At 45.4% G+C, this 13,341-nt stretch overlaps 1 protein-coding gene across 2 annotated transcripts in view; it reads right to left on the reverse strand.

Moving 5' to 3' along the window:
- The window catches only part of LOC125460394 (ETS domain-containing protein Elk-1-like), a 115,941-nt gene that overhangs the window by 15,883 nt on the left and 86,717 nt on the right, over positions 1 to 13,341 (reverse strand). For both annotated transcript variants that reach the window (XM_048547844.2, XM_048547842.2), the window contains exon 2: positions 2,883 to 3,093. In XM_048547844.2, the coding sequence (XP_048403801.1) occupies positions 2,883 to 3,086 (204 nt within the window). In that variant the 5' untranslated portion in view covers positions 3,087 to 3,093. The remainder of the gene's footprint in view (positions 1 to 2,882; positions 3,094 to 13,341) is intronic.

The raw sequence follows: 13,341 nt of genomic DNA on the forward strand, positions 1-13,341 counted from the left end.
TCTACCCTTTCTGAACTCACCAACTATCAGAGTCCTTAATTGGTCAACTTATGGCCCATTAGGACCCTCAATCTGCCATCTTCCCAAACACCTCTCTCCCCAGACAGGCAAGAAAGGTGCCTAGTTTCCCAAACCTAAGGACCAGCATGATGAGTTCGATGACGGGGAGGGTCAGTGGGTTCCAACTGCCCCAATGTCAGGGCAACCAGAGACTGAAACTGAAGTAAAAGGGATGCCTTGGGATTGGAATGACCTTGGAAAGACATACCCCTGCCATTGTCTCCAAACACGGTGACCAACCCCTCCCTGCAACCCCAACCCAGGACATGAAGTTAAAAATGACATACATTGTCAATGCTAGACTCCCTCCCCCAGGAGCAGGATCTCAACAAGAAATATTCTACTTAAACGACTTACATTGAAACCCTGGGTGATTCTAATGTGCTGCGTCCACATCTGGGTTTAAGTGAAGCCCAGTCTAAATACAGGTTGATTCAGAGATAGTAGGAACTGCAGATGCTGGAGAAAGTGGCCCCTCCAGAAAGCAGATAAGGGTGGGGAGGGAAAAATGTCTTTGGTGGTGGGGTCGGATTGCAGATGCCGGAGATGTCAGAAGGTGATGCGTTGGATCCGGAGGTAGGTGCGGTGGCAGGTGAGGACGAGGGGGATTCTGTTGGCCTTGACTCTATTCTCTCTCCCTTGGTCCAGGAACTCCCTATCTAAGTCCGTGACACCACCTACGCCCTCCACATCCTCCAAAACTTCCAATTCCCCTATCCCCAACACCTCATTTTCACCATGGACGTCCAGTCTCTATATACCTGCATTCCCCATGCAGATAGCCTAAAGGCCCACCACTCTATCCTGTCCCGCAGGCCCGGCCAGTCCCCCTGCACTGACACCCTCATCCGCCTAGCTGAACTCGTCCTCAGCCTCAACAACTTCTCTTTCAATTCATCCCACTTCCTACAGACAAAGGAGGTGGCCATGGTTACCCGCATGGGCCCAAGCTATGCCTGCCTCTTTGTAGGTTACATGGAACAATCCCTCTTCCGTACTTATACAGGCCCTAAACCCCACCTCTTCCTCCGTTACATTGATGACTGTATCGGCGCCGCCTCATGCACCCATGAGGAGTTCGAACGGTTCATCCACTTCACCAACACCTTCCACCCCAACCTTAAGTTCATCTGGATCATCTCTGATACCTCTCTCTCCTTCCTGGACCTCTCTGTCTCCATCTCAGGCAATCACCTGGAAACCGATATCTATTTCAAGCCCACCGACTTCCACAGCTACCTAGAATACACTTCCTTCGCCTCCACCAATCCCAGAATGAAGCATTCCACTCCCGAACATCTCAGATATCGTCTTTTTTCAAGGACCGCAACATTCCCCCCCTCAGTGGTTGAGAACGCCCTTGGCCGTGTCTCCCACATTTCCCACAACTCATCCCTCACACCCCCTCCCCACGACAACAGCCACAACAGAAGGCCCCTCATCCAGTTGCTGCATGGTATTTTGTATATCACATTTGTACCACTCATCAGGGTGGCACGGTGGCTCAGTGGTTAGCACTGCAGCCTCACAGCGCCAGGGACCCAGGTTTGGTTCCAGCCTCAGGTGACTGTCTGTGTGGAGTTTGCACATTCTCCCCGTGTCTGCCTGGGTTTCCTCCGGGTGCTCCCGTTTCCTCCCACAGTCCAAAGATGTGCAGGCTAGGTGGATTGGCAATGCTAAATTACCCGTAGTGTTCAGGGGTGTGTGGGTTACAGGGCAATGGGTCTGGGTGGGATGCTTCAAGGGGTGGTGTGGACCTGTTGGGCCAAAGGACCTGTTTCCACAGTGTAGGGAATCTAACCTCACATACCACCCCACCAACCTCCGGATCCAACTCATCATCCTCCGACACTTCCGCCATCTGCAATCCAACTCCACCACCAAAGACATTTTTCCTTTCCCCACCCTTATCTGCTTTCCGGAGAGACCACTCTCTCCGTGACTCCCTTGTCCGCTCCACACTCCCCTCCAGCCCGACCACAGCTGGCACTTTCACCTGCAACTGCAGGAAGTGCTACACTTGCCCCCACACCTCCTCCCTAACCCCCACCCCAGGCCCCAAGAAGGCTTTCCACAGCAAACAGATGTTCACCTGGACATCTGCTAATGTGGTATACTGCATCCGCTGTTCCCATTGTGGCCTCCTCCACATCGGGGAAACCAAGCAGAGGCTTGAGGACCACTCTGCAGAACACCCAAGCTCGATTCATACTAAACAACTACACCTGCCAGTCGAGAACCATTTCAACTCCCCCTCCCATTCCTTAGATGACATGTCCATCCTGGGCCCCCAGCAGTGCCACAATGATGCCACCCGAAGGGTGCAGGAACAGCAACTCATATTCCACTTGGGAACCCTGCAGCCCAATGGTATCTATGTGGACTTCACCAGCTTCAAAATCTCCCCTCCCCCCACTGCATCCCAAAACCAGCCCAGCTCATCACCACCTCCCTAACCTGTCCTTCCTCCCACCTATCGCCCACCCCCATCTCCTACCTATTAAGCTTATCCCGCCCCCTTGACCTGTCCGTCCTCCCTGGACTGACCTATCTCTTCTTAACTTCCCACCTACACTCACCTTTACTGGCTCCATCCCCATCTCTTTGACCTATCTGTCTCCTATCCACTTATCTTCCCCTCTATCCATCTTCGATCTCCATGCCCCTCTCTCCCTATTTATTTCAGAACACCCTTCCCCTCCCCCATTTCTGATGAAGGGTCTCAGCCCGAAACGTCAACTTTTGTGCTCCTAAGATGCTGCTTGGCCTGCTGTGTTCATCCAGCTCCACACTTTGTTATCTTAAACACAGATAGAACTCACCTTGTCATAGTAATATCGGAGTGCTCGGCTCAGCTTATCGTAGTTCATGTTGGTTTTATTCTTGCGCATGCCCCATAGCCGTGCCACCTCCTCAGCATTACGTAGCTTGAACTCGCCATCCTTAGATGTCCAACAAATGAGGTCATTCTTGTTCTCGTCCAGAAGCTGCCGTAGAAACTGCCACAATGTTATCGAGTTGTCCATCACTGACCTGTGTGAGAAAACCGACCGGTAACGCAGTTGAGCTTTAGTACCAAAAGAAGTAAAAATTACACCTGTGCCTTTCTTTTAATTAGTGTCAGAGTCATATAGAATGGAAGCAGACCCATCTGTCCAACTTGTCCACGCTGGGTTTCCCAAACTAAACTAGTCCCATTTGCCTGCATTTGGCCTATATCCTTCTAAACCTTTCCTCTTCATGTGCCTGTCCAAATATCTTTTAAATGTTGTAACTAACCCTACATCTACCACTTCTGCTGGCAGTTCATTCCATATACAAGCCACCATCTGCATGAAAATGCTGCACCTCAAGCCCCTTTTCAATCTTTTCCATCTCCCCTAAAACCTATACTCGATATCTTTGTGATAACACGGGGTGGAGCTGGATGAACTGCATCGCCAAGCAGCATCAGAGGAGCAGGAAAGTTGATGTTTCGGGTCAAGGCTCTTCTTCAGAAATGGGGGAGGGGAAGGGGGTTCTGAAATAAATAGGGAGAGGTGGATAGAAGATGGATAAAGGAGAAAATAGGGTGAGAGGAGACAGACAGGTCAAAGAGGGAGGGATGGAGCCAGTAAAGGTGAATGTACGAGGGGACTTAGCGAGGGGATAGTTCGGTCCAGGGAGGACAGACAGGTCAAGGAGGTGGGATGAGGTTAGTGGGTAGGAGATGGAGGTGGGGCTTGAGGTGGGAGGACAGGGTAGGGGGCCGGGGACTAGCTGGGCTGGCTTTAGGATGCAGTTCCGGGAGGGCAGATTTTGAAGCTTGTGAAGTCCACATCGATGCCCTTGGGCTGCAACGTTCCCAAGCAAAATGTGAGATGCTGTTCCTGCATCTTTCGGGTGGCGTCATTGTAGCAATGCAGGAGGCCCAGGATGGACACGTCGTCCGAGAATTGGGGGTGGGTGGAAGTGAAACGGTTCGCAACTGGAAGGCGTAGCTGTTTGTTACAAACTGAGCGTAGGTGTCCCACAAAGCCGTCCACAAGCCTCTGCTTGGTTTCCCCGATGTACAGGAGGCCACACCGGGTACAGCGGATACAGTATACCACATTAGCAGATGCGCAGGTGAACATCTGTTTGATGTGAAAGGTCTTCTTAGGGCCTAGGATGGGGGTGAGGGGGGAGGTACAGGGGTAGGTTAGCACTTCCTGCGGTTGCAGGGGAAAGTGCTGGGGGTGGTAGGGCTGGAGGGGAGTGTGGAGCAGACAAGGGAGTCACGGAGAGTGCTCCGAAGAGCATCCCACCCACACCGTAAACTGGCAATAAGATTCTGAATCCAATTTTGTAATATAAACTCAGAACAGTATAGATCTGACTCTCATTCCCAAGGTACGTCACACTCAGCATTTGTCCCCACAATATCTGCTTTGCTTGAGATCACAGCTTTGAGTCAAAGTGATCAGAAGTCAAGACCTGCTCCAGACTGATACTGTAGTCCATTACTGAGGGAGTGCTGCACTGTTGGAGATTCTACGATTCCAACAAATAGATAAATTATGAGTCCTACTCAACTATCTGGTGTTGATATAAAAAATCTCATGGCACTATTTTTAAAAATAACATGGGAGTTATGCCTCATGTCCTGAACAATATCTAACGCTCAAACAATATCCCAAAACCAGGCAATCTGGTCATCTGTTTGTGAGAAGTAACAGTGCACAAATTAACTGACACATTTTGTAACCTGTAATTCAAAAGTTCCTAATTGGTTCTGAGCAGCAGTATAAAATGCAAGTCTTTTTTTCAGTGTAATTCATTTCACAAACTCATTCCTACACTGCAACCAATTTTTATTCCCAGATTAGAACACTTCAACTTCCACAACTTCAAACATAAAGGATGGCCTCTTAAACAGAAAACTGAATGATGACATTTGAAAATCAAGTTATAACCATTTTGCAAATTTCTCCATTAAAATACTACTCCTAGGAGGATAGGATTAGGAGTTGGTCATTTTGCCCCTTCACCCTGCTCCGCCAATCTAGGGTCAAGAATTCCAAAGATTCCCGATCATTTCTTCCTCAAAATCAGAGAGTCAGAGAGGTTTGTCAAGCTTTTCCTAGCTGAATACATTATTTAGTAAGTTATTATGCGAGTGACAATAACAATTTTTAGGACTGATGGACTCTCTTCGTGCTATATCTTTCTTTGTTTGCCCTTGTTCTGAAATTATTCAAAACGGTGTCATTTCATGGGAAGAAATGAAAGCTTTTCATTTATTTTATTGTATTCTTACCACAAAATATATGTGACAATAAAATCAAAATCAAATCAATTTAAGTTAATATTGCTATGACAATTGTTAGGGCCAAGAAAAATCCCTATTTTTAATCCCCTCAGTTGCCTACAGCAAAGAATTTTTCATTTTTTAGCACACATCTATATCACACTTGAGTTAAAATATGTCAGAGATAATGAGAACTGCAGATGCTGGAGAATCCGAGATAACAAAGTATGGAGCTGGATGAACACAGCAGGCCAAGCAGCATCTTAGGAGCACAAAAGCTGATGTTTCGGGTCTAGACCCTTTCAGAAGACCCTTTCTAGACCCAAAACGTCAGCTTTTGTGCTCCTAAGAAGCTTCTTTGCCTGCTGTGTTCATCCAACTCCACACTTTGTTATCTTGAATTAAAATATAATAGTATTCGAAATTAAGGAGGAAATTACCAGGTTTTATTGGTTGACTAACCCCAATAAAGATAGTAATTTGTGACATCAAGCGCACACACACACACACACACACACACACACACACACACACACACACACACACACACTGTCGTATGCAGAAAATATATTCAAACTTAGGTAGTTCAAAACAGTCCTTGAGGTGTTAGGTTCATTAATTGATGCCTTGTGTCCGCTGCTCTGGTGAAATGTATCGATATCTCAGTTCTCAATAAATGAATTTTTCTCTAATTTGTCTGATCCCCAGGCACTAAGAGAAATAGGAGAAAGAGAGTGAGGTTTCTAGTTGATAAAATGTGAGGCTGGATGAACACAGCAAGCCAAGCAGCATCTCAGGAGCACAAAAGCTGACGTTTCGGGCCTAGACCCTTCATCAGAGAGGGGGATGGGGTGAGGGAACTGGAATAAATAGGGAGAGAGGGGGAGGCGGACCGAAGATGGAGAGTAAAGAAGATAGGTGGAGAGAGTATAGGTGGGGAGGGGATAGGTCAGTCCAGGGAAGACGGACAGGTCAAGGAGGTGGGATGAGGTTAGTAGGTAGATGGGGGTGCGGCTTGGGGTGGGAGGAAGGGATGGGTGAGATGAAGAACGGGTTAGGGAGGCAGAGACAGGTTGGACTGGTTTTGGGATGCAGTGGGTGGGGGGGGAAGAGCTGGGCTGGTTGTGTGGTGCAGTGGGGGGAGGGGACGAACTGGGCTGGTTTAGGGATGCAGTTGGGGAAGGGGAGATTTTGAAACTGGTGAAGTCCACATTGATACCATTAAGCTGCAGGGTTCCCAGGCGGAATATGAGTGTTCCTGCAACCTTCGGGTGGCATCATTGTGACACTGCAGGAGGCCCATGATGGACATGTCATCTAAAGAATGGGAGGGGGAGTGGAAATGGTTTGCGACTGGGAGGTGCAGTTGTTTGTTGCGAACTGAGCGGAAGTGTTCTGCAAAGCGGTCTCCAAGCCTCCGCTTGGTTTCCCCAATGTAGAGGTAGCCACACCGGGTACAGTGGATGCAGCATACCACATTGGCAGATGTGCAGGTGAACCTCTGCTTAATGTGGAATGTCATCTTGGGGCCTGGGATAGGGGTGAGGGAGGAGGTGTGGGGGCAAGTGTAGCATTTCCTGCAGTTGCAGGGGTAGGTGCCGGGTGTGGTGGGGTTGGAGGGCAGTGTGGAGCGAACAAGGGAGTCACGGAGAGAGTGGTCTCTCCGGAAAGCAGACAGGGGTGGGGATGGAAAAATGTCTTGGGTGGTGGGGTCGGATTGTAAATGGCGGAAGTGTCGGAGGATGATGCGTTGTATCCGGAGGTTGGTAGGGTGGTGTGTAAGAACGAGGGGGATCCTCTTTGGGCGGTTGTGGCGGGGGGGGGGTGCTGTTTATGAATCTATCATTCTTCTCAATCTCTTGGCCTTAAAACTGTTGCCTAAAATCAGTTCCTTCGTATATTCCTGTGTCTGGTTTTACTTTTCTTTCCCACAAGGTGGGTGATTTCCAGGTGACTTTCAGAAGGTGTAAATCAAACAGGGGATACAGATCTGAGTGACTGGATTCAAATATTTTGATGAAGTTCATTTTAATTCAGAATAGGTCTTCTCCATTCATGAGATTGACTCAAATTAGTCAGGTGATCATCTTAATTTTTTTTTTACTTTTCAAAACCATTTTGGTCCAACTAAAGTCCCATGTAATAAAAATCAGATGATGGATATTAAACATTGACAAACATTGTTTTATGCTGGTGGTAAAATTTGACTAAGTTCTTGATGCCTGAGTTTGTTTTGTCCATGGAAATGAGCATTTTGTTCACCTGTGCTTTTCTTATTTGCAACTTTCCTTTCAGCCACTCTATCGTAACGCTTTTTCTACACATCTCCAATTCCCCCACAACAACACCCACCATGCCACCTTCATTGAAGAGATGCACTCCAAGGGTATCCCCTTCTAACTGATTCATTCCCATGATCTGGGTATCCCAGGCAAAGTGAGCACTTGTCGACTATCTCATCATCATCCTTTAGGAACGCTGACTTCTCAAGAAGCTGCAGTTTTAGTGGTGAAAGTACATCCTGGATGCCGTTGGCTGTTAACCCAGTGACAGCAGATAAATAGTGGGAAATTTTCACATAGAACCAAACAGCACGGAAACAGACCCTTCGGTCCAACCAGTCCACGCCGAACATAATCCCAAACTAAACTAATGCAGGGTACTAGTTTGCTGCATCCCTCTCTATTACAAACTGTACAGTAAAGATCCTGGCCCATCACTTCTTACTTTGATCATGGGTCAAAGGCTATGAAACTTAAACTCCTCTGTGCTATTGTAAGAAGGTGAGCAGACATAAGCAGATCCTAGCTCTTTGGACTAACTGCTAGAAGCAATCTCTCACCTAGATTAGTTGCATTGTGCAGACCCAAAAAGAACAAGGTAGGAGATACAATAAAACTAAACATCACAGAGAATAAAGGCAGTACTATATCAGATCCTGGCGGCACTGTCAGTTCGACCCAACTACAAGTGTGACAATAGTCTGAACTAGACTGTTTACATGAAGGATGATGATCATAAGCCGGTAACCCAACCAGGGGGTTATTTTAGTATCAGAGATAATGGGAACTGCAGATGCTGGAGATTCCAAGATAATAAAATGTGAGGCTGGATGAACACAGCAGGCCAAGCAGCATCTCAGGGGTTATTTGGCATTTTTATGGGTTATAGTTGTTTTCAGAGCCCTTAACATTAGAATCTTTCCGTGTAAAGGAAGCCATTTGGCCTGTTGTACCTGCACCAGCTCTTTAATACAGCAATCCTCATTTCCCATTTCCAAGAACAGATGCAATTTGCTTTTGAAAAATTCTATTCTATCTCTTCCAGCTTGACCAGATTTGTGACACAGAATCGCAGGGACAGAGAACTGCAGGGTCACACAATCATTATATCATAGAAGAAGGCCATTCAGCCTTTCATGTCTGCACTGGCTCTCCAAGTGAGCAGTTCACCCACTGCCACTCTCCCCAAAAACCCTGTACAATTTTTTTACAGTTAACTCTCTAATTCAGTCTTCAGCACATTGAACCAACTGTCCTCCACCGTGCTCCTAGGCAGTGCGTTCCAAACCTTAACCACTCTATGTGCAAATAAGTCCTTCCTCATGTCTTTTTACCATTTTTTTGCCAATCATTACAAAACTGATGCCTCTCATTGTTGATCCTTTTATGAGTAGAAACAATTTCTACTATTTATGCAGACCTTCATGATTTTGAATACTTCTATCAAACCTTCTCTGCTCCAGGAAACAATCCCAAGTTCTCCAATCTATCTTCATAATTGAAATTCCTCATCCTGGAACTATTTTTGTGAAGCTTTTCTGCAATCTCTCCAACACGATCATGGGTTTCCTAATGTGCTGCACTACGGGACACCCATATTCGAGCTGAGGTTAAATTAGTCTTGTGCAATTTCAACATAACCTCTTTGCTTTTGTACTCTATGCCTGTTAGTAAAGCCTTGGACACTATATTAATTGTTCTCTCACACTATTTTGCCACTTGCAATGACTAATGCACATAGACACGCCTCTGCTCCTTCGGAGTTGCGCACCTTATTCTATATTGTCTCTCTGAGTTCTTCTTGCCAAAACAAAACACACTTTTCTCCACAATGAACTTCATTTGTCACTCGTCCACCCATTCCGTCAACTCAGCAACATCCTTATGAAGTTCTACATTATCCTCCTCGCAGTTCGCAATGCTTTCAAGTTTAATATCATCCACAATATTAAAAATGTACACCAAGATCTTCTCAGGCATCAATATGTGCTGATGCCTGGAAACTGTTACTTGTGAGTTATTTAATGGTTAAATTTTTGTGAGAAATGTCCTCTGTTTGTAAACGCTAACATGTCCATTTCAGCCACATGCGCCACACGCAAAGGGTTGCCCGTTTAATTGAGAGCGAACACTCCTTGGACACAGTTAAAAGCCTTAAAAGGCTTCAAGGTTAGAATTAGCCAGGAGTCTGTGCTACTATAATGTGGCAAACGGACACCATTCAATATCCAAGCATGAGGCAAGGCAAGAAGTCAGATGTTCCATGAACTAGCAGGATTAAATACACTGTTAGTACTGTTCCACACCACACTGTAGCCATCTTGCCAACTGAGGTAGGCAATACCCAAGAAAAGGTCATTTGACTTGAGAACCTAGCCTTGGAAAGCTGGGATACATGAAACCACCTTGAAAGCAGTTGGTTCAGCATGAATACCAGCTGTTACCAACAGGTTGAGCGCCATTTGCAAAATCCGCGAACAGTTCTGGAACCAACTTTGTTGGAGGGATGTGAAAGCACGGCAGAAGATATGGGGAGATTTACTAAGATTTGCCTGGGCTAAAGAGTTTTAGTTATGAACAGAGATTGGATAGACTGGGGTTATTTTCCTCAGTGCAGAGGAGATTGAGGAGGGGCATGGCTGAGATTTCTAAAATGATGAGGGGCACAGATAGGGTAAACAGGAAGAAACTTCTCCCTCTGGTGGAGGGATCAATGACCAGAGCATGGATTTAATGTAAGGAACAGGAGGTTTAGAGGCAATATGGGGAAAAATGTTTTCACTCAGAAGGTGTTAAAAATCTGGAATTCACTGCCTCTAAGGATGATGGAGGCAGAAACCCTCCTAACATTTAAGAAGTATTTATATGTTTACTTGCAATTCCAACACAGACAAGGACAACTACTGGGAAATGGGATTAGAATAGTTAGGTGACTGTTTTTGACCACGCAGACTCAATAGGTAGAATAAGGGGTTGTCCATTTAAAACTCAGAGGCAGATGAATTTCTTCTCTCGGACCCTGCGAATCTGTGGAATTCTTTACCACAGAATGCTGTCAAAGCTCGGTCATTAAGTATGTTCTAACATCTCACAAAGCTGAGGCAGATTTTGAATTAATAAAGTAATCTAGGGTTATGAGAAATAGGCAGGAAATTGGAGTTGAGGCTTATCAGGTCCGCCATAGTCCCAGTGATTGGTGGAATAGAATCAAATGCCTACTTCTGTTCTTATGTCTTATGATAGTAAACACATGAATAAGCAGTAGTATGTTCAGCCTTGAGTCAGCTACACCAATCAATAAGGTCATGGCTAAGCGAATTACTCCACGTTCTTGCCTATACCCAACGTACATCAAGAGTTCTGTTGTATCCCGTTATGGTTCTGAAGGAGTTAATGTTAATGTTGCATTACGCTCCACCCAATCTGATGATGCCACTCGGGTAATTTTCCGAGAGGAGCAGATGTGACCTGATGCTCCTCAGTAGTCCTGCTTACCGAGTCAACATAAACTGTAACATATTTGGGTGGAATTATCTTCAGAGGGTTTGTGTGGAGTCGATGGACCAAATGGCCTGCTTCCACACTGTAGGGATTCTATGATAGACACAAACACACACATGCAGTGAAATACACAAATACAGACACAAACGTACAGAACCACATATGTAGACAAAAACACACACAAAGAAACATACAAACACACATATGAAACACATTAGCAAACACACAGTTCACACTCATACACACATAGAAACACAGATACAGAAAGACGCAGACTCACATTAATGCACAGGTGCATATGCGTGCACACATGCGCACACACACACACACACACACATACACACATACAAAAATCTGAGTTGGAGCTAAAAAACGTAGCAGAGTGTACAATTATTCACTAAGGATGTGAGGGACAAGCCAAATCTGGTCAGTCTGACCTTGGCAGTGGGTGAATGACTAGAATCAATATTGAGAGACAGGATTAACCATTTCTTGGAAAGCCGCAGGCTACATAGGGAGAGTCAGCATGGTTTTATCTTAGTATCTTAACTGAATATATTCATGAAGTAATTAGGAAGATTGATGAGGGTTGAGCAGTGGATGGTGTCCACATGGATTTTAGTAAGACATTTGATAGGATAGCACAAGGCAGGCTGGTTAGAAAAATTAAAACACATGGGACAACAAGAATAAGATGAGCTGCATCTAAAATTGGCTGATTGACAGGAAACAAAAGAATAATTTTGTTCTTATGAATGGAAAGTGGTCCCCAGTGGTGTTCCATAGTGTAAATGTTTGTCCCTTGCTGTATGTGGTAAATATTAATGGTTTAGACTTAAATGTGCGAGCTACAATTGGGAAACTTATCAACAACATGAAAATTGGCCAGTTTAGCTGACAGCGAAGAGGACGGTCATCGACTGCAGGATGATAGCAATGGTTTAGTCGACTGAGTAAAGAAATGGAAAATGGAATTCAATTCAGAAAAGTGTGAAGTGATTCATTTTGGAAGGTCGAATTTGAATGCAGAATACAGGCTTAATAGCAGGGTTCTTGGCAGTGTGGAGGAACAGAGGGATCTTGGGGTCCACGTCCATAGATCCCTCAAAGTTGGGACCCAAGCTGATAGGGTTTTAAAGAAGGCATATGGTGTGTTGGCTTTCATTGGCAGGGGAATTGAGTTTGAGAGCTGCGAGGTTATGCTGTAGCTCTATAAAACTGTGGTTAGACCACATTTGGAATATTGTGTTCAGTTCTGGTCACCTCATTATAGGAAAGATGTGGAAGCTTTAGAGAGGGTACAGAGGAAATTTACCAGGATGCTGCTTGGACTGGAGGGAGGACTTATGAGGAAAGGTTGAGGGAGCTAGAGCTTTTTTCATTGGAGCAAAGAGGGATGAGAGGTGATTTGATAGAGGTGTACAAGATGATGAGAGGCATAGAGTGGATAGCCAGAAACTTTTTCCCAGGGTGGAAATGACTATTACATGGGGGTGTAATGTTAAGGTGATTGGAGGAAGGTATACGGGAGATGTCAGAGGTAGGTTCTTTACACAGAGAGTGGTGGGCGTGTGGAGTGCGCTGCCAGCAGTGGGAGTGGAGTCAGATGCTTTAGAGATAATTAAGTGACTCCTGGATAGGCACATGGATGATACTATAATGTGGTATATGCAGGATAGTTTGATCTTAGTGCAATAATAAGTCGGCACAACATCGTGGGCCGAAGGGCTCGTACTGTGCTGTACTGTTCTATGTTATTTGTTCTTAATTCAGAAAAGTGCAAGGTTGTGTGTTTGAAAACAAAACAAGAGAATTCACAATAAATGGGACGGTACTGAAAGGGGCAGAGGAAGTGATCAGCCTTGGAGTACATGTCCACAGATCTCTAAAAGTGGCAGGACAGGGAGATGAGATGGCAAAACAGGCATATGGGATGCAGTCCTTCATTGGGGTGAGGTACTGAATGCAGGGATATAATGCTGGAACTATATAAGACTGTATATATGTGGAACTACGCATGTAGTTAGGTCATAGCTGGAAACAATAGGGTAATTGTGTACATTTCAAGCCTCCACGTTACAGGAGAGACATAAATTGCTCGAATTTTAAAACAACTTTCGAATGTCACTTCTTTCACTGTTGCCATGTTCTGGCACCATTTTGAATTGTTTTAAGAATAGGAAAAGAATAGAAAAATATTGCTTAAAGAAGGGTGCCGGGGCTTGACAA

The sequence above is a fragment of the Stegostoma tigrinum genome, chromosome 11 (assembly GCF_030684315.1).
Source record: "Stegostoma tigrinum isolate sSteTig4 chromosome 11, sSteTig4.hap1, whole genome shotgun sequence".
Taxonomy (NCBI): domain Eukaryota; kingdom Metazoa; phylum Chordata; class Chondrichthyes; order Orectolobiformes; family Stegostomatidae; genus Stegostoma; species Stegostoma tigrinum.